Genomic DNA, 22714 nt, shown 5'->3' with positions numbered 1-22714 from the left:
AGCATTTCAGTTCCTAAGGTTGGTTGCGCTTGTCTTGGTTGCGGTTGGTGGCGCTTTAACATTATCTAAGAAATTTTTAAAATAATCACACGGAACCAATGTGGCATCGATTATCAGACTAAACTCAATGATAAGCATCGTAGTTGTTATGAGAAATTTCAAGATATTATATTTCAAATACCTACCTAAGCCGTATCCCAAAGGTTTAAGTTTCAGGTTGTTATGGCTACATGAATATTGTACACCTGTAAAACCAGCGAGTGTACATGAGCAATTAGTGTTCACTTGAATGTACGCTACTACTAATCTCAAGAACTAACCAATTTATACATATATATTGCAACAATCTCATTACGAAATATATAAGTAAAAGTAAATACCTATGTAGCTTATTTAATTGATCACAATTACTACTTATATAACTTTTCTTGGTGGTAAACAGGAGTACTCAGTATTGTTGTGTTCCGGTTTGAACGGTGAGTGAGCCAGTGTAACAGGTACAAGGGACGTAACATCTTAGTTCATAGAGTTGGTGGCGCATTGGCGATGTAAGGAATGGGTAATATTTCTTACAACGACATTGTCTATGGGTGGTTGTCACTTACCAACACATCACATTTGCTAGTCCGCCTACCGAAAACATAAAAAAAAAAAAAAAAATTTATTATAATTTAAAATTAAAGTTTTACAAGAACAAAAAATCTAGTAAGACATTGCTCGTTGTCGTACCGTTTTATTTTCAATAAACGTAATTGTTATTTTTATGTTTTCAAAACAGTAGCCGCCATTTTGTTTATAAAAAATCTTGAATTAAATTTGATATATGATTTTGAATTAAAGTATTATTCTACGCATGCGCTTTTAAGTTCATGTTAATGGAATCACTACATACAGTGCAACCTCGTTATAACAAATCGGAAGGGAACAAGTAAATATTCGTTATATCAAGTAATTTGTTAAACTGCGGTGTGTTATTTTGAAGTAAGGTTGGTCTAAAATTCCTTATAAAGAGGTAAAAAATAGTTCTATTCACCTCAACATTACGTATTTATCTTGTTATAGCGAACAATTTCTACTATTAATGATAACACACTTTTGTCAAATGACTGTATGTATTTTCTACTTATTTAAAAACAATTAGGTAGGTAACAAAAAATTTTGGTGGTAACTTTATATAAAGGTTTGTGGTTGACAAAATTCGTTAATTAATTAATAATTAAAGAGGTACTTATTTATACTCTTTCTTGTTAGTTGAAAATTCATTATAAAGAGGTTGTTCCCAAAGAATGTTCATAATGTAAAGGGATATTTTACTTTGAGTCTTAAGGACAATTCAAGAGGATTTCGAAGAATTTGTTAAATCGAGGAATTCGTTATATTGAGGTGTGAAACCTTAATATAACGTGGGTACCTCGATGTATTTAGTTATTATAAAACAGAGACCCTCCGTGTCAATCTGAACGTAATAAATTCGAAAACTTCCGAACGAATTTTTATACGGCTTTTACCTACTATTTGACGGAGTGATTAACGACGAAGATGTACTTATAACTTATTAAAGTTTTGTGTAAATTGACTGAAATATAACGATTATTGTTGAAGAACTCAGAAAAAAAACAAAAGAATTAATTTATGTAATACAAGTATATTAAACATAGTACATTCGTGCATATAGAAACATATAGAAACATGTATTAATAGGCAGTTTAAACCTATGCTATAACCCTATACCAATGCTCTGCGTTAATATTATTGTAATGACTTAAATATACACGAGAATATCAGAAAAACGTGACTTCAACTTATGTTCCTAAATCTATACGTTAATACAGCGTGGTGAAAACTCAAGCCTTAGGAGTTTTCCCAATAGAACACTGGAACTAGTGTATGGTGCCGGCACCACACCTGCAAGCCCTCCCGTGCCAATTATAACATAAAAAAGTAACATAATATTGCTTGTAAGTTTACCCATAACTTGATATGAAACCTTCAATAGGTACATAATTTTCGCTAGCGAATATCTTTATTTAAAGTGCTATTGACAAAAACCAAATTTCATAGCCCGTTGAATTTCTTTCGCGGGTTATTTTAAGATCAAGGTATTTTAATTTCCTTTTTTTTTAATAATATCTAATTACCACTTGGAATAACGTAATGACTACAAGGATACCCCATAAATACAAATCGATTCAGGCATTTAATAATCACACACATAAATTCGACACACATCTATGTACGCTGAAAATTATTATACATATAATATTAAACTACTTTTTTGGGCAGACGCGCAAAAACAAGTTCAGTTTTGAGAAATTCGCAACTGAAATAATTACTGTCCGGCCAAGTTATACCGCGCGATATCTAGTAGGTACCTACATACTACGTACTTGCACAGTTTCAAATACGAGTTAGAAGTAGGTTAAAACTACCTTCACGTGTTTAAACACTAAGTTTATCAATGACATAGATGAAACTATAACGATTCACAAGAGGAAACGTGACATTTTTGACAAAACACAATCGAATATCTTCAAGTTAACGTCTATGGTAAATGTCGTCCATTTTGATTCGAGCTAAAGAAATATGCGTAACATTGTATCCGTAGGTATGTTGAGGCTGTATACATAGTATATAGGGGAAGATGTAGTCTGTAATATATATGGCTGGTGGGTGTTTACGCGAAAGTTTTCGTAATAGCATTTAACATACTTCGACTTAAAACTCGAATACAATTAGGTTGATTACAAATTCTTTGTTCTTTTGAAGTTAAATTATTCTTAGTTGATTGGTTTTTCTCACATTCGTCATACTGATGTTAATTACAGAGGAATATTCATACATTAAACATTTTTGTGCGATTTGTTAATTAAAATGCTCAGGTGCAATGTTTTTTTTGTGTCGAATCAACTGTGTTTACGTTAAGCTACTGCAGAAACTATTATTTTAATGCTTAGGTACTTAGATTTTGTATCTGTTGTTTTTTGGACTTACCCGTAATTTATCTTTATTACGTTTTTTTTATAGGTATCTAACGTTTTCACAGCTCACGCTTTGCAAAATGATTTTGACGGTATAATCTTGTTATGATGAGTTTTTAATATATTAGGTATATAGGAGAACTTGATAATTCACCGGCTTACCTAATAAGTACCTACTTAGGTATATATATAAGCTTAATTCACTTTATTAATAAAGAAGTTTTATTGACCTATACTCATTTACCTATTAAAATTAATTTTGAATTAAAAAAACGAATAGCTTGTAGGTACCTACTTAACCCAAATATAAATTTGTTAATAATTTATCTCGTCTGCCTTTGCTCCAAACATAAACATACCTCTAGATAAAATTATTTAAAAAAAATAAAACCAGCTAAATAATTGTAATAAAATGAAAAATATTTATTAAATTAAAACACGACGTAGAATGTACCACTGTACGCGCAGCAGCCGGCAAGGGCGAAGGGGCGCGGCGTGCGGGCTGAAGATAAGCGGCTTAACTCCGCACCAGAGAGTGACAGTATTATCCGCTAGCGTCATACGTGCAAAAGAGATGACAATACATCGCTATATACAGCTGCGAGTATTACTGCGTACGACGAGGTTGTAATACAACCGAACCAAAAGTCTTACATTGCGCTTCGTATTATAAAATATAGACTTTACTCTAATCAAATAAAGTTCATTCTTGTTAGTATTGTATTTCGTGAGTTATTCCACGAGGTTTTTCGAATTAAAATAAAAATACATTTTCGAGGAATATGTACGTCGCTACAAGTAAAGTTTGCGTTGCTATAGATATATACGGGCACAATTTACCGTGGCGTCTAAACAGCTAATTTTAAGAGAACTTTAACCGAGTCGAGTGAAGATTTCGCTCTTTTTTATATATATGTATATATATATTTTTAATGACCGCCCGCGTTTACGTTTGTTTCTAACATTGTAATATCGTTTATGTATATAAAAGTAGCTTAATATAAAGCTTGAATTTAGCTTTGTTTTAAGCATTTATACCTACTTACTTAAGATCTGTTTGATTGATTCATTCAAGATTTTGTTTTTTTTGTACCACGCAAATCAATCAATCCAAAAACATTATGTACCTACTACAAAAAAGCAGCCTTTATAAGCAAAAAAAAAAAAATTATTTTTATTATAAAAATATCCAGAGGAACAGACGCTTATACCTACTTACTACAGAATACCTTTGACGTCGCTTCTTGTAAGATACTATACCTACCTATATTTTTTTATGAAAGTACCTACCCTTATTTAGATATAATATTGCAAGTATTTTTAACAGCATCTTATTTTAAATAATTATGGATTAAATTGTTTATATGTAAACAGTTTTCTATGAACGTAAATCGATCTATACAATATTAGGTAGAGCATATTCTTGTTACTTTTGCGAACACTATCGTATAAATTACTAAATACGAAGATCTTGGATTCAAACCCCGCGACCAATAAGAAGTATTTAGCCTTATGCCTGAACTCCGGTCTGATTTTCATTTTATCCGATTATTAAGGAATAGAGAGTCCTCTTATTTACGCACACATATTCACTATTATCTTTCTCAGGTGGTTAGTCTCCTACAAGATGCCAAGGTGTAATCGGGCTGCAAGACATCTTCACCAACAACAGAGAATGTAACATCTTCTAAATTACATAAACATGATATATCTAAAGTAGAAGAAGAATTAAGAAGATCTCACGTCACCTTTGCTATCCCCAAACTCATATCTATAATATGTTCCTAAGCAAGTATTATGGACAAGGTCATCTGTTATTAAACTTAATAATTTGTAAGACGCAACCCAATACGATCCAGCAGCCGGACCACTTCATCTTAACAGAAGATTAAGGATACTGGTGCTTAGTATTCATCTCATTCTGCTCAGCAGGAAAACATAGCGAGAAGACCTCTTTTTTATTTGATTTTTGATAGATGAAATTTGGATGAGGAGGGCCGAAGGTCGGGCTCAGTGGTGCCCACGTCCAGCAGTGGAATAGTACAGGGTGATCATGATGAAATGAAATTTTGCAATACGTGTGCCCAATTTGCGTTGAAGCGTCATGGTGGGTTATGTTGCAAGCCTTCTCCTCGAATGGAGTGCATTTAAACTTTTAAAATGTCCAGTTATTTGTATCATACATAACAATTGATGCTACTGAGTTTCTTGCCGGTTCTTTCCGGTAGAATCTACGTACCAGACCCGTGGTAACTTTACGTTCAATACAGTTTTATTGGAAAAGCCTATTTGAATTAAGTGTATTTTGATTTTGTTTGATATTAAATCGATCGGTCTTCGAGTTACGGCTCGCGAGCATAAATGCGGTCAGTGGTAAATAACGGGACACGAAAATTTACACCCAAATAGCTGCAACATGATGAACTCAATACCTATAAGGCTGTCTGCAATCTCGTCTGGGTAGTTAACCATTCATCACGTATTCTATCAACACAACATTAACAGCCTGTAAATTTTCCCACAGCTGGACTAAGGCCTCCACTCCCATTGAGGAATAGGTTCGGAGCATATTCAACCACGCTGCTCCAATGCGGTTTGATTGATTCACATGCGGCAATATTTCGTTGAAATTAGACACATGCAGAGCTCATAGAGATACGCCGAGCACGAGATGAATTATAAACACAAATTAAGCACATGAAAATTCGAGCGTGAGTGAGTCAGTGTAACAACATTAACAAAGTTTATGGACCTTCTTACTTCCCAAAGTTAGTGTTGCAATAGCAATGGCTATGGGCAGCGGTGATCACTTACCATCAGATGGTCCATATGACAGTTTACATTCAATATAAAAATCAATGTTGACAATCCGCCATAACGATTAACAGCTTAAAGACCGCTGTTGAACCAAGCTCGCTGCAACCACAAAACCACGCAAACAGCCGCGCAAAGCTTGCATCGCACGCTAGCCAATCAAAGGGGAGCCGCAAAAATAAAAATCGCGATCAAAAACTAAGCTATTGTAATTCATCATTACAATTTAAGCAGATATTGCTCAACTGGTTATTTTTGTGATGTAGGTAGACGGACGAACAAATGGGCCATTTTGATGGTTAGTGGTAACCATCGCCCGTAGACGATTGCGCTGTAAGAAATATTCACCATTCCTTATATCGCCAATGTGCCACCAACCTTGGGAACTAATATGTGATGTCCCTTGTGCCTATATTTACATTGGCTCACTAACCCTTCAAACCGATATTTTGGCGGTATCTACCAAAACGAAACCAAAACGAACGGCTTGCACAAAGCCCGACCTGTTAACAAGGTTAACAGGACGCCTAGCGATGTGGTCGCAGATTTGATTCAGATATCTTGGGATATCATTGACGTCCATTATGTTTATTCGAATATTACTTAGTGTAGATTTATATATTTATATAACCACTGAAACATCTAAACAACATACCTATTATTCAATTAAAAAAAAACATATAAGTACTTATTATTCAATAAAAAAATATAATGCTCTCTATATATATCACACAATTAAATAATAAAGAGTCGTGAAATTATTATGTCTTGATTTTCAAACAGGATATGCATAATTAAATTATAAATAATTACTTAGATAATTGATGTATGCGAGTGTAATCCGTAACACAGATTAAATAAGTACTCGATTTAATTAATTTTGTGAAATAACGATTTAACTAAATGTGTGGAAAATAAAACAATAATTTGACTAAAAGTTATTTTGATCAGTCACCAAAAATTGTAATGTGTTCAGGTTTTGAGTATCACACACGAACGTATGTATGCGAGTTTATTCAACTTTTAGACGCCTGAATAAATTTACTTGTATGGAGTATCGTTAGAATCATTACTTTTTTCCGAGTGATTCTGGGTATACATTCATTCATTCGTCCATTCGTTCAGGGCATTTAAGTATTTTTTTTGTATATCATTTTTTACCTGTGGTAGATTCTAGAACTAAATAGAATAAAATGATTAGTGTGAAAAAAGTAGATGATGCTCAGCGTTTTTACTTTGCGTAGGTACCTAAGTAAAAATCAACAAATTATCTAAAATAAAAGTCGATATATTTCTGTCTCGTACACGTATAATTGTATATATTTTATTAATTGATTTAATGATTATGAATCAATTTAGATACTTATTTTGTTTAATCGAATCTTCTAAGGAATAAATATTTACCTACGATTTTTCAGAAGTCCCATTCAGCATTCGTTTAATATCGCGCTGAGGTTTTTTTATCAATTACGTAAGCTATAAGTTTTACACAAACAAATACGTCGTGATTACATTCATTTTATTAATAAAGTAACGTAAGGTATTATTCCTAAATACTCAAGGTTTTAACTATTATTACAACAACTATTTATTACAACTAATCTTATGAAATTAAGAATCAAACGTCAACGCCGTATAGATACGGTATAGTATAGATACTAATATTATAAATGCGAAAATAACTCTGTGTGTTGCTCTTTCACGGCCAAAACATTGAACCGAATTGGATGAAATTTGTTACGAAGCAAGCTTGAACTCCATAGGCTACACAAAAACTAACAACGAACCCCTAAAACGACATCAACTAGTTAATATATAAGTATATACTTATAGTTTCGTATCCTATATATTTTTAAAATAAGTAAAAAGTTTTTATATTTTTTTAATAAATAATTCATAATTACAAATAATTCTACGTATTCTTTTTGTAAAATACCATACATTGTAAAAAAATAAACTATCGGTCGATCCTGTTTTTACTTAACTTCATCAGCGTCATCTAGTGCGGATACTTCGCAACTTTAAAAAAAATGTCCGTAAAATCGTAAATTCGCACGTATCGAAATTTGTCGTAAATTTTCTTTGTATTTTTTGATAAAAAAATTTGCGGAATAAATTTACATGTATTTCTTATTATTTATAAAAATGTTTTTCTAAAAAACTGACTCGTGTTTCAAATTAAAAATGAAATAAGTACTTAGTTATTATGAGTTACTTAAAAAAATCCATTTTTTTTATTCCTATTGATATATGTTTTTTTTATTCTGGTTGACATCAGCTAATGTCAGCTTAAGCGAGACTTGTCAGCTGCACAGGGCATGTCATTAAAGAAAAGCTCTTTCCAAAAGTACCATTTTAGCGTTGAAGGCATTCTTTCTTTGCATTTTCAGTACGATAGCAAAACGAGTACTAATATTATCATATCTTCCCTTTGTAAACTTTCTCAGTTCGCCTCGCTGTTCAAGTAGGGATTGTCATTACAGCTTTAGAGCACGATAATAAGCAATTAATGCATTAGCATTTTTTCAGCATTTATTTGATGGGAACGTTGTCCAAAAACGTATCTATTATCATAGGTACATCTGTGTGAGAGACACAGATCCCTAATATTTGACACTTGTATTGATGATTGACAAAAGCATAATGAATTAATGTTACTCATAATGAGTGAAAAAATAAACAAAAATCAAAGAAACTCGAACCCTCACATTTCCTACATTCTTCCGCTATCGCAGTCACGGCTCAGGTGACGTCGGCGTGAGGCTTCTGTCGATGGCCGACACACCTATTGGGTTACGAAAACAATACTAGACTTACAAGTATTTTGATTAGATAATTTACTTTACTAATTATAAACAAATAGGTAGTTAAATATTTATAAAATAACGAAAATTTTAGGAATTTAAACCTATGTATTTATTTGATGTAATAATGTTTAAATAAACTTTTAAAAGTAAATATCAAAACTCAATTTACATTAAAATAGTTAAGCATCACACGTTTTGATTTATTCTAAATTAAATTATTTAAAAAATAAAACGTACATAAATATCTATTACATATGTAAACTATTTTTTCTTACCTACTAGAGACATCTAGTATGTCTCTAATGTAACTTACACAGTTCGAAAGTTACACATTAAGGCCATCTAGCGGAATATTAACGATATCCGTCTGTTATAAAATATTTAGTTTAATAAAGTAAATGGAATTATAAAATAAATTGATATATAATAGATATTTTTGTTGAATAAATATTTTAATATACACGTTGTATTCATAATAAATATTTATTACAATAGTATTTTTTATACGTGCAATTCTATCGTATTTTAAAATCTTATGTAAATTTGCAACACTGTTTACAAAATTAGACATGGCGCGCCTCAACAAGATTCCGCAAGTGTTCAATATATTATTTTATTTATTTGTATTTTTATGTTGTTTTACAAGATTAGCGAGTGCAAATGTAGAATTAGATGAAGACAATTGGAGACAAATCCTCGATGGGGAATGGATGGTCGAATTGTGAGTGTTTTCCTTTACCGGTACATTATAATATTTCAGAACGTGTCAGGCTTTCAGAAGAAAAAAAAAACAATTTTTTGATCATTTTGAATTGACGATAAAACATAACAATATCTAAACTGAAACCCTTTTTTACGTTAAACATTAAATATTCTTATAGATTTTTTTTTTGTGTGGTTCAACTTTGTCTATTCATTCAGATTGGGTTCAATAAACTATCACAAGGCCGTTAAGGTCTAAGCACCGTTTTGGTTACCGTGTCGCATACCCATCTATTGTCCTCACATATAATAAAAGCACTTTTTTTTCAAATATCACATTTCTTACAACACAGAAACAGTCTAATTGGCATTCAATTAAATTTCGGTGTCGTGTAACGTGAGTCATTGTTAAAATTGATATAATGTTGTTAGTCGATATATTTTTTACGGCTTAAATTATTGTACTGTGACGAATGATGTAATAGGAACGATGCCTTTATTTTTATTTGCCTAAAGAGTTTTAAATCACCACTATTAAGAATAAAATACTTGACCATACATAGATCACAATAATATTTTTTATTTATTCATGAATACTTATTGAATCTAACGTGATTCTTTTTTTTTTAAGTAAATCAATGACCAATAATAAAAGTCACATAGATAATCATCAATAAATAAAGGCCTTAGAGAACTTATGAGCAATCAGTACAAAAATTACAATGCAACCTATCGTCTTAAAAGAGAATTAAATAATGTAAATTTTTCATCTCTTATATTTTACACTAAATGATATTTTAAAGATGCGACTTAATTTGCTAATAACACTTTTTTTGGTCATTCAAATCGCTAGAACTAGTGCTCCGCTGCAATTAACATACAAGCACTTGCGCTTAAAATGAAGCTGATGACATACATAGGTTATTTCATACATTCAGTTCATAAAAAATAATAAATAGACTGTTCTAGATTTAACTATATGACATTTGTTTTTCTATTATACTATTAATAACCACAGTTCTACTTGTCATCATAACATATTTATCTAAAATATAGCTTTTATTAAACACTGTTTAATAACAATGCTATCACTTGTTTATAATGAACGTAAATCAAATACTATAAATGTTCCGTGCACACCATAACTTCTGTACCAAACAATTCAATATGTTGCAATGTCCTCACAAAATTTCATATAAGATAAATTTATTTGGGTCTAGGTATAAATATACAGTTAGTTTTTTAATTACTTAAGTTTGTTAAATGAAAGCAAAAATTAATAACTTATGTCTTAAGTTTGACAAACAATTTAAAATTGTTAAGGGTTTATTACATTGAACATAAATAACGCACATGTTATGTTTTAAGTGACAAAACTCGGGCTTTGTCCTTTATGTCAGAGATTATTCTTATGTAAATACATAAGAATAATCTCTATTTTATATAGTAATTTATCTCTAAATTACTATCCTTATAAATATAAGGATAGTAATTTATTATCAAACAAATAAAAAAAATATATAATTTGTATTATTCTTTAATTTGTGTTGTGACTTGGTTGACAATATTTTATGTATGATTTCTGCGACTACTAATAAAATAACTAACAAGTGTGCTATAAACAAAAACATACTTTAAAATACTATCCATAATCTATTCCAACCATGAGAATAGTAAATAAACAAGTTTGACATTGAATTGATGCAATATCATTGGTCGAGATCTTGAATAATCTATGATGTCCATCATGGATTTGCATATAATGATGACGTTTTGAATGTGAAGTTGTTATTAGAGCTTTGGACGTTAAATTGAAGTGGGTATAAATATTCAAGTGAAATTGTGTTGTAATATAAAAAAATATATAAGTGGATATAATATAGCAGAGCTTTAAGGAAATGCATGGAATAGGTAAATATAAGGTTTGTTTATGTTACTGCTTTACGTCCACCAGTACCGGATTCAGAGGTGGGCAAACGCCTTGGGGCCTCCACAAGAAAGGGGCCCCACCATAGAGACTCACATAGTTCCGATGTGTTAATAATTTTAGTGTAATATATCTGATATATGTAGATATAGTTAAATTGTGTTAAATCATTAATTACTGTTTTAAAAGTTATTGATACAGAGAGTAAATAAATTATTGACAAACTTCACTGACAGAAATGAAATTGTTGAAATTAATTTGTAAAATAATAATAAGGGGCCTCCACTGCTCTGTTGGTCGTTTGCTTTGTTGCCCCAGCACCTCAAGACCTTTAAATGCGGCCCTGACGCCTTCGATACGTCACCGCTCCGCCCTCTTGATAGCGTGATGTGATAGTCCATAACCTTTCTCAATAAATAAACGAACTAGTGATAGATTTCCAATTATTATCAGTAGGTAGGTTTCGGACTTTGATTAACTAGCATTGTATATTTAAATAATTCATTTAACCGTAAACACATAAATATGTAGATAAATGATAGGGATATATTGTATATTATTATATAAAAAAATTTTGATCGTTGCTTTGAACATTGATCGTGATTTTTTTTTTTTATATTTGTTTAAGATATGATTTTGCCTTACGACGACACAGTATCAGTCTTATCAATTAATTTAACGCTTTTGGAGTTCAATTAAACTTCTTTTTATGCAGTTGTTGTACGACATATTAAAAAACGTGCAGTATGTATGTTACTGTAAAAGCTCGAACTAAGGTAAATCTTAAGATCCAGTAAAACCTAAGATTTATCGACATGAGTTGGTAAGTATATTATTATAAAGGGACGAATTTTTCGGACTTTTACCATTACAACCATTTTTTTTTTCTCGCTGGAAAAACGCTTTACGCTCTTCCCCCACGTGATGGTAAGTGGGAGTGTGTGTGGGACTCCCCGGAGCCCTGGACGCCGAGTGCGCCAAGGTAAGCCGGGTTTACCCACTAAAAAACCAGCGGTACCCTCTCCGTCTTTCGGCGGGCGCCACGGGATCGCTTACGCATGCTACCGCGACTTACCATTCCAACCTAACCTAACCTAAAATTTAATCCTAAGATTTACCGTAGTTCAAACTTTTACAGTAACATGAATATGTTGAATATAATGCATAAATAAATAATTACTTTATTGGATTTAATTATCATAAATATGTGTTACCACCGTCGAAAATTTATAATTAGCGATATTATTGCCGTTTATTTTCGTTGGTGACTGACAATCGTAAATTTAAAATAATTTAATTTAATGTTTTGATATTATGAATTCAATAGTTGTAAATATACTTGTATAAAGTTAACTTCTATTGGATTTGCGAAATATGGTTCAGTCGAATGTAATGAAAAAAAATTTAATGTTATTTGACAACACGTGTTTTTTAAAAAAAACTATTAGTTTCTGAATGTATTTAAAATATATCTAATTCGTATTTAAACTTTAAACGCAATAATCAAAATGTGCGCACATTGAATGGCGACTGACATCATTGCCTCGAACACCTGTCTGACTTCATAGTCGATAATTATTGCTTAACAATGAACAAAATCAAGTATAGGGACGCATGGTAGTTGTTTATTTGTAACAAATGTTATATGACCATTTGAAATTTTATAGAACTCGATGGGGTTGATTTGATTAATTCATGAATGTCCTCCAAACGTGATTTAGGCCAAGGGTGCCATACTCTAAGGGCGACTAGCGTTGGGCATGATGTGCACAAGTGAAAACGCTTCTCCAGACTTGCAAAACCAATATAGTCACGGTCCCACTCAGACCGATTTTGATCACGGCACGGCCCACGGAGCTGCTTAACGTAGGTGAGATAGTTACGTAATATCTACGTAGTATAAGACGAAGCCGCTTCCCGCCGTCTGTGCGTTTAGATGTTATTAACTACACAACGGATTTTGATTTTTTACTTCAATAAACAGATTGATTCAAGAGATATATCTTATATTTATAATACATGCCTATTATAGTATAGGAAAGCCGAGAATTACAACTTTCCTAGATAGAAAAAAAGATCAAGATTTTTTTTTTATGTTTTCAATCTAAAAGTTGTTTAAAGATCGTTCTTGTACTCGTGCGAAGCCGGGGCGGGTAGCCAGTATCAAAACAAAGTATATAAATAATACATTTATTTTACGACATTTTCCTTTAAATCAACAAAAAGGAAGACGATGTTTAAATCCGTAATTAGACCCGTGGTGCTATTGTCACGCATGATTCGGAATTCTGGGGGTGATGTTTTGATTTGTCCATTTTCTGTTTATTTTTAAGTAAGAATTACACTTGGTGTAGGGCTTTGTGCGAGCCCGTATGGGTAGGTGCCACCCACTCATCAGATATTCTCCTGCCAAGCACCAATACTCGGTATTGTTGTGTTCCGGTTTGAAAAGTGAGTGAGATTGTGTAACTCCAGGCACAAGGGATATAAAATCTTCGTTGCCAAAGTTGGTGGCGCATTGGCGATGTAAGGAATGGTTAATATTTCTTACAGCGCCATTGTCTATGGGCGGTGGTGACCACTTACCATCAGGTTGCCTATATGCTAAATATAGCATAAATTAAGCAACTGCAATTGATTTAAAATAAAGCGTATTAGTAAGAACAATCTGTTAATGTTAAGGAAGTAAAGATACAAAACATGAACGTAACATTTAGTGCGTAAGTAAACAAATTAAATATTATCAGCAAACAAACAGTTTGCCGGTTATCTATTTGTAGGCGGAATGAATAGTCATGATCTTTGGGCAGTAAGATTACATAACCGTTTAGGTTATCGGCACCGATTTTTTTTAACGATTGACATTTTGTTTTATTGATTCTTGACTAAAATTTTAATTATTTTTTCCTGATACTGCAATTGTATTTAAAAAATGACAGTCCCGCTTGATTCAGGTATTTGCGGGATCCAGCGGGTGCATTTAGACCTTTAAATCAAATGGAATGAAGATATACCTCGTTTGCGTGGTATCCATTTCAACATGCTGTTTGGTACAAATTAAGTGCTTTAATACTTTTAGACAAAGATATTAAGACATGAAAACATCCGTCCGGGACGAACAAGAGATTGCGTCGTTACTTTTTTTAATTTTTACATATTTTTTGACACTTACTTTTTAACTTATGCATCTGCTATGAATATATTTAATTATGCACAAAAATTAACACAATCATTACTCAATAAGCTCAGATTAATTTTGGGAATAATTACAATATTAAAGCACAAGTGACATTATTCCCCAGTTACGCCCCCTGGTGTCCCGCGTGCAACGCCCTCGCACCGGCATGGAAGGATCTATCCAACCGCGCCAGGAACAAGAACTTGGCGATGAAGGCGGCGGCCGTCGACGTCACCAAGTCGCCGGGGCTCAGTGGCCGATTTGTGGTCACAGCGTTGCCCACGATATTTCAGTGAGTATATTAATATACATTTTATAATTACACACAATTTCTCAGCCTAACAATTCGTAACAAAGTCCTCAAGATCTTTATTCAATATAGAAGCGTTACAATTTAATGTCAAAAGTCTATCACGGGTTCGAAAAGAAATTCCTCAAACCTGAGGAGATGCTCTGGTTTAGTAATATCCAAGAATTCCTAAAATGTTTTTTTAATACTATTAAATACTTAAATACAATTAAATACTTTTCAAAGCAAATCAAATCAAAATATACATTATTCAAGTAGGCTTTTACAAGCATTTTTGAATCGTCATTTAAAAAACTATTTAAAGTAAAGCTACCACCGTTTCGGAATGTAGATTCTACCGAGAAGAACCGGCAAGAAACTCAGTAGGTACTTTTTTTCAACCTCTAAAAATACAGTCATGTTAGTTAAATACAATTATATATGTATGTTATGTCTCCTGCCTTTTAAAATTATAATACGTCATACGTCAATGTGACTGTACATAAACTCATTAACAATAATCCCTCGTGTGTTGTTGTGTGAAGTCAAAATGAGACGTATTTTTTAATCAATAAGAAGACTACCATTTGTAATTTAACTAAGTTTATTTAAACCCTTGTAATTATTGATCCATCATATTAAATTCGTGGGATGAGTTTTATATATAAAACTGTAATATTTTTTTATATTTTACTCTTTCAAGTTTTAAACATGTGTTATAATTTACACACATGTTAAACTACCTGTAAATAGTAGAACATTTGCCAAGATAATTATTAAAAATAAAATAAAAACTAGTTTATTTCATGGAGAATTGGGAGGTGAGTTTTGGTACCGTTTATCAGTACAAGCATTAGCAGCCTGTAAATTTTCCCACTGCTGGGCTAAAGGCCTCCTCTCTCTTTGAGGAGAAGGTTTAGAGCATATTCCACCACGCTGCTCCAATCGGGTTGGTGGAATACACCGCCGAGCACGAGATGAATTATAAACACAAATTAAACACATGAAAATTCAGCGGTGCCTGCCTGGGTTTGAACCCGAAATCATCGGTTAAGATGCACACGATTTATATATAATTTATTAACAAATACGTCCGCTGTGTAAAGAAATCCTTTCGTATCAAACTACATGTAAATTTTCAAGGTTTACAGTTTTCGAAAGTTGGCGATGAGTCACTGAATTGGATTGGCTTGGTAGATGAAAGACGAGACCACAGCCCCCGTACAGTCGCGCTCTGACGAGAATTGAATTTCAAATGTTATTCAATATGTATGAGTTCGCAAATGTATCGTATTCATTAATAAGCGTTTTTATTAAGACTGAGAAGTTTTTTTACGTGTTTCCTGACTGAAAACTACTAAACTGATATACTTTACTAGAATATGCAGCTCGTTTCGGATGTTTTATGAAACTTTACAGCAGTTTCATCCCGCACTTTACCTCGAGGGGTGAATTAAAAGAAGTGGCCCATGTCCTTTCTTGGGAATTAAGCTTACTACGTACCAATTTTGATCAGAATCTGTTCAGTGGCTTAGCCGTGAAAGCGTTACAGACAGACTTTATTTTGCATCAATAATAGTAGTAGTGTAATTATTAGTATATTCAATTATCAATCTCTCAGTGATCTCAGTGGTCCTTGAAAAGATTACTTCCGTAATTAAAAACTAACCTATTAAAAAACTAACTGTTCTTTATACATACATACATTAAGAGCCTGTAAATTTCCTACTGCTGGGCTAAAGCCTCCTCTTCCTTTGAGGAGAAGGTTTTGGAGCGTATACCACCACGCTGTTCCTATGCGAGTTGGCGGATACATACGTGGCAGAATTTCGTTGAAATTAAATACATGCAGATTTCATCGCCCAAGTATGATATGGTTTATAATGCTTGCCTGGGTTTGAACCCGTAAACATCGATTGTGATGCATGCGTTCTAACCACTAGGCCATCTCGCTACGTCCTTCCCCGGGACTCAAATCACCATACCAAATTTAATCTAAATCGGTTACGAGGTTTATGCATGGAGAGGGATGTTCAAACAAGGATAACGTCTGCTAACGGTTTTGCTTGTTGTAAATCTAAGAACGAATAGACATTTTAAACTTCCAATTTGGTAGTTGTTGAAACTTTATTTCAAGGTGCCCCGAATCGAATTCAATATAAAAACCACCTACTGATCTGCAGGTAGTCGCTCGTGCATGAATTTAATAACAAGACAATTTTTGACGCGGGCTGAGACTAAATTTGAGCAAATAATATGCTATTAAATGTTTGTCTTAAAATATCTTAATTTGGTCCGAGAGTTTATAATAATATAAATTAATTAGTCTTTATTAACTTTGCCTTTAACAGAGAACAGAATCGTATAAGTTTAGTCAGTAAATAAGTTTTGATGACCTCCGTGGTCGAGTAGTGTGTACATCGGTTTTCATGACTATTCCACTCCGAGGTCCCGGTTATTACCACCGATTTGATTTTGATAATTTCAAGAACTTCCAACAGAATAACATGAACAGCAAAACACAAACTGTAAAGGCGATGACCATTAATAATTAGACCAGAATCGTCCCGGTTAAAATTAAAAGCTAAATTTTAAGATATTGGCTAGCACCGCCAAGAAGAGCTTTAACAAACTGGATCTCCTTAAGTTTTATTTTTCGTTGTTATTTCTTCGCTTTATTGCGTCTCTTCTTGGAATTTATATGTCATAATGGACTTAAGTATTATCTTAAGGATTTATTTAAATATGTTTTTTGTTCGCTAATAATCCCGACTTCCGACATATAAACCCAAGTATTACATGACACTTACAATTGGCGTCATTTGTTGCTCTTGAGATCTTTTAAAATCGAAGTTGGCACATTTACAATATTGTGGAATGTTATTTTTTAATCTTTAGAAGTTTGGTTTGAATAATGTCTTACAATGTAGAAGATACCCAACGGTAAATACCTCAGACCTGAGAGCAACCTGCAAAAGAATATTTTTTATATAATTGATAGCTTTCATAGTTTGGTAGTTGGTGAGCTTATACCGAGTGTCTTAATGTTTGTTTTACGGTACTTGTGTATTGATTATATATTTCTTGTTATTACAGCGTAAAGGAAGGCGAATTCCGTCAATACAAGGGTCCACGTGATGCAGACGCGATGATAGATTACGTTGAACGTGGCAAGTGGAAGAAGACAGACGCCATACCTTCGTGGAAAGCACCGCATTCCTTCCAGATGGGTCTCGTTGCACACTTCTTCAAACTCAGCCAGGCCTTAAGAGTGAGTAAGAAATTATTTTAGAATATTATACGGCATGTGTTCCAAAAAGTTTTTTTTTTTTTTTTTAATTTATCATGTATAATATGGAAACCAGTTTGATAACAGTCTGCCATTGTGTGATACAAATACCACTATCAAGCAACTAAATCGCTGTATTGTTGTGTAGGTTTTGTTTTTGGCTCCATATGACGTGGTCAGTCATTCATATATATATATATATATATATATAATATTTTAGTATATATTAAATATAGACATGTATGTAATCTATTTTATTCCTAATTTACTCATTTCTGATATACAGGGTGTTCACACCATGCTTATGGAGACGTATGGTCTGCCGACGTGGGGCTCCTACCTCATCTTCGCCATCGCCACAATATTCGTCGGAGCTCTACTCGGATTGGTAATGCCCCTGTCTCCATAATAAAATTAACATTCTTGGTAAATTCTTACCTCTGTTTTTGTTTGATGCACATACTCCTACGAGTTATTCTTATATATGTCTACATATATTCCCTGCTGAATTTAGACACCAAAAAATCGGCGACAAATCGCAATTACTTATTGTGAAAATGTGCGCGCAAACACAAGTTAGTAAATCCATGCTCAATGTCGTAATCCGATGAGACGGTAACCTGTTCGCATTTATAATGTTAGTTAGGACTGATCACTTTCAACCATAGTTTGATTTATATACGATGAGCAATTAAGAATAATTATTGAAATTTATTTTTCAGTTGTTGGTCTGCGTAATAGATCTCCTCTATCCTCCGAGGAGGCCTGAGAAGGTGCTCGTGAGCCAAGCTGAGGTCGACAGGAAGCGGGAACAAGACGGGAGGAAGTCTGATGACGATCAGGTTCGTTGAAACGTTTATAGTGATGTTTTATGTTTTGAATGTCACTAAATTTGTAAAGACCGTTAGTAATGTATCTCGCGAGTGTTGGAAAGTGTCGATTGCAAACCGTAACTTACTACTATGATTTTCTTAATTTCAGATCAATTATAAAATTAAAAATATATGGCACGCATACAAACATACAGAGCTTCCTTTTTTAATCTAAAAAAAATATCTTAACTTTTTCAGGAGTTGATCAACGACGACATCGTCGACGACGCAGAACTACTAGACAGCGACGCAGAGAAGAACTCGCCCAGCGATGTGAGTTATATCTGATAATAAAGTTTAACACGGAAACGAGTCTTTGATTTAAGAGTAATTAGTGACGTAGCTAACTCTTATCGAAGGTAATGTTCGAGATTGATCAGTCCATTGTGCTTAGTGTTGGAAATAAATGTCCACAAATACTCTCATATAATTATGTAAATACTAACTTTCTCGTTGGTGCTTCTCGGCAGAATTGTTATTCCAAATCGAGGGTAGTTTAATATTCAATGCAACTCGTATAATACCGATCCATAGTTGTAAGACTACATAAATGATGTATAGTTGTCTGTATTTTTCTAATACCATAAAACAATGAAATGCATGTATTTGCAGACCTCGGAAGACGACAAGGAGAAGGCGGGCGGCGACGACGCCAAGTGCGCCGACAAGCCCGAGCTGCGCAAGCGCCGGTCGCGCAAGGCGGACTAGGGGGGGGGGGGGGCATGTTGTTACTGAGAGAGGGAGCCGTCTAAATTTGTTTTGAAAGAGGCGATATGTTATTTTGTTGAAACGATTACATCCTAAAGGATTACGTAATTTAATATATGAAATAAAATTATATTTAAACGGCTTAAATATATAAATAATAGTTTACAAAGAGATTGTTACAAATTATTCAATGAAATATACAATATGTATTATATGACAAATGGACGCTGAAACAACAAATGCCAATAAAATCGAACGTTTAAATACTGAATTTATTATATAATGTAACTTATAACATAGTCATATAATGTTATATGTATAATTGCGTTTAACATCGTTAAGGCTTTTTTACCAAGACATAGTTATAATCACGAACACTTCAAACTCTTAACACTAATGTATTTTTATTATATTTTTAATAACAAGCTCTTAGTCGGCACTTAAGTCATCTGTTTGCGGATCTGTCATGACGTTACCATGACGACGGTAAATTATTTCTATCAAGTATTGTATAGTTTCGACACTTATCAAAAAAAAATTAAAATTTGAAATCGATAAATCTCTTACCTGTTATATAGATAGAAAAGTACCAAAATATGTACGTAAATTAAAATGTTCAATAAATGATAGTTTTTAAATATATCAGTAAATTACAGTTAAAATATTGTTTCTAACGCTCAATACATATGTGCATTTATTTCGAAGAGATTTCAGTTAGTGTAGGCCTTGCTCGTACATGTTGTTTGATGGTTACTTAAACAATGTTTTATCTCTTTCTTGCATCGTTGATTTACATTAGAAAGAAGAAGTGGTAATTCAATGAGTGTAATGAAAAATTAAAATTATCTTAGGGTTGTCACTAATGGTTGAACAAAAAAATTGCACCGACTTTTTTATTCGAAGTAAGCCACTTGCACCGTTGCTATAAAAGTATTATTTTTAGTATTAAATTATAATATAATTTCATTTTATACACAGTTAACGAAACATTTCAAGATTCGAAATTCTTTTACATTCCCAAATATAAAAGGTTTTATATTTACAAAGCTTCCTAAATATCTCATTTTAAAAGAACGCTGAAGTCTTATTAATAATCTTTTTCTAGGTTTAATGAATAAAATTAAAATATATACGTTACGGCGTCGTGTGGAAGGACAGCAGGAATTAAACTACGTTTTTTATAACAAAAATATATTATAATCTCAGTTTGAGTGTGATGTTTGCTGTCGAGTGCCGTTGTTGACAAAATTGCCTTGTACAAAGACTAGACTATTTTAATGTTGCGACTGTAACTAACAACTAGTGGCTCGCTAATAAAATAATTGTATTTATATTGTGTGTTTTTATTTTCCTCTGCTTTCATTTCTTATTTAACTATTTGTTGCGCGCTGCTTTGCTGGCATATTAGTGTTATTGCAGCCGATATTAATACCATCAGTACTGCAGAAGAGGGCTATACTTGCAATCTATAACCTGCCAAAAGATTCGTTAAGATATAAATTTAAAGAAATTATAATAATGTCTGTCGCTTCTCGAACTTTTTTTTAATAGTGTTATGTATGTAACGCAAAATCTATTAAAACTGGAAACAAGCATAACCTTGTTATATCAATTACCCGACGCAGGGTTAGGTTAGAAAACGTTTAAAAATATTCAATTGTAAAATTTAAAATAAGTTGTTAGAGCGCTTGTGTGCTAAATGTTATTACAAAACTAATGACTTCTTAGTTGCCTGATTGCACACCTTGGGAATGAGATGATCGCCCCAGGCTGTTTCTAATAAAGTTTTTTTTTTGTTATTATTTGAACAAAAATTGGAAAATTAAAAAACACTGCTTTGTTTCTCTATCCGGTTCTTCTCAGGTCCGAGGTGTTTATTTTCGTACCGATGATGGATCAATTAGGAAGTGTAACGAAATTAAAATATTGAATAAATATTTTTGACTTTGCCAATTTTCATCAAATTCGATTTAATGGCTTTACCGTGTAAGAGCAACATAAAGACTGATAAGTTTCTGCTGAAATTTAGTATGAAGTAAGCTTGAGCTCCAAGGAAGGACATACTTATGCCTAACCAAAGTCACTTTCGAATTTAATTTTTAATATTAGTATAGATGTACCACAGGTCGGTACAGATTGCTACTGCGATTCTTGGGCAAACTCAATAACATTTTTGCAACGTTTTCCTAAGAGACTGGGCTTAGAATAGAATGGCAAGCATTTTAATTTAGATAGCTTTCGTAATTGCCACTGTGTAATTTTGGAAACAGATATTTTATGCTGATGATGAGGAGATAATATTAATTGACTTGGGGATTAAATTTTTTTTTGTTTAAAGTCAAATCTTCAAACTTCAGTAGTTCGACTTACTGAGGTTTCCGTATATATATTTGATTACTCATCATGAAATGTCATAGATAAATTTATTATAAATAAAATTCTTACAACGTGAATAACAAAATTTGGTTTGTATCTTATACGAAATAAGCACATTAAGCAAAAAGCATGGTTGGAGACTTTGACATTTGGGACTGACATGAGTACATGCGTACTTCATATACACCCCAAATGGCGTGATTGAATATATAACATATTCAATTATTAATAATTATACTTCATTTATAGTACCTACTCTCCAAACACCTTCAATATCATCGAACACGAAACAGGAACTTATAAATGAAACGTCTAAATAATTCAATTTTCTTTATTCAGATATTTACATGAAATAATTAAGTATTGATATAATTTCACGTAATTGCAATTTAATATTAGTCAATAATTTAGATTTACATAAAAATTATAATAGCGGCTACGAGACTAAATACAAGGAAGATTAATTCATTATTACTTTTGTTAAATCTAATAGTTTTTCGTCAGCGAATACAATTATATAGGTGCTCATATTTCATGCAACGGAACTATATTTTTTACATATATTTAAGCATTTAAACAACATAATTATACGTATTCGATTGTATAAATATTTGTGTATAATTCAATACATATTGTTACAAGTCGCAAGCATCAGTTAAAGCAGTAACTGTGATTCGAGAAGCGTTTTAATGTAATACTATTGAATTAAACGGACATTATTTACTTATATTTATTTGTATTATACTTTATAGGAAATACATTACATAAATATTT

At 32.5% G+C, this 22714-nt stretch overlaps 1 protein-coding gene across 1 annotated transcript; it reads left to right on the top strand.

Moving 5' to 3' along the window:
- Nucleotides 1–9167: 9167 nt before the first annotated feature.
- LOC125074050 (thioredoxin-related transmembrane protein 1-like) lies at nt 9168–20897 on the top strand. The gene is made up of 7 exons (XM_047685271.1): nt 9168–9320; nt 14531–14698; nt 17792–17966; nt 18271–18372; nt 18707–18826; nt 19055–19129; nt 19469–20897. Exons 1-7 carry the CDS (start codon nt 9169–9171, stop codon nt 19562–19564), a joined length of 888 nt encoding a protein of 295 aa, XP_047541227.1. The 5' UTR covers nt 9168; the 3' UTR covers nt 19565–20897.
- Nucleotides 20898–22714: the final 1817 nt, after the last annotated feature.

This window comes from Vanessa atalanta, chromosome 26 (genome assembly GCF_905147765.1).
Source record: "Vanessa atalanta chromosome 26, ilVanAtal1.2, whole genome shotgun sequence".
Classification (NCBI taxonomy): domain Eukaryota; kingdom Metazoa; phylum Arthropoda; class Insecta; order Lepidoptera; family Nymphalidae; genus Vanessa; species Vanessa atalanta.
The sequence above is the reverse complement of the archived record's forward strand: the minus strand, read 5'-3'. Positions and strand labels throughout refer to the sequence as shown.

Bases quoted from the DNA above. Each gene is read 5' to 3' on its own strand.
- LOC125074050 (XM_047685271.1), top strand. From the start codon at position 9,169: ATGGCGCGCCTCAACAAGATTCCGCAAGTGTTCAATATATTATTTTAT. The intron at 18,373-18,706 runs GTAATGCCCCTG...TTTATTTTTCAG, and splicing joins TCGGAGCTCTACTCGGATTG to TTGTTGGTCTGCGTAATAGA. The intron at 19,130-19,468 runs GTGAGTTATATC...ATGTATTTGCAG, and splicing joins AGAAGAACTCGCCCAGCGAT to ACCTCGGAAGACGACAAGGA.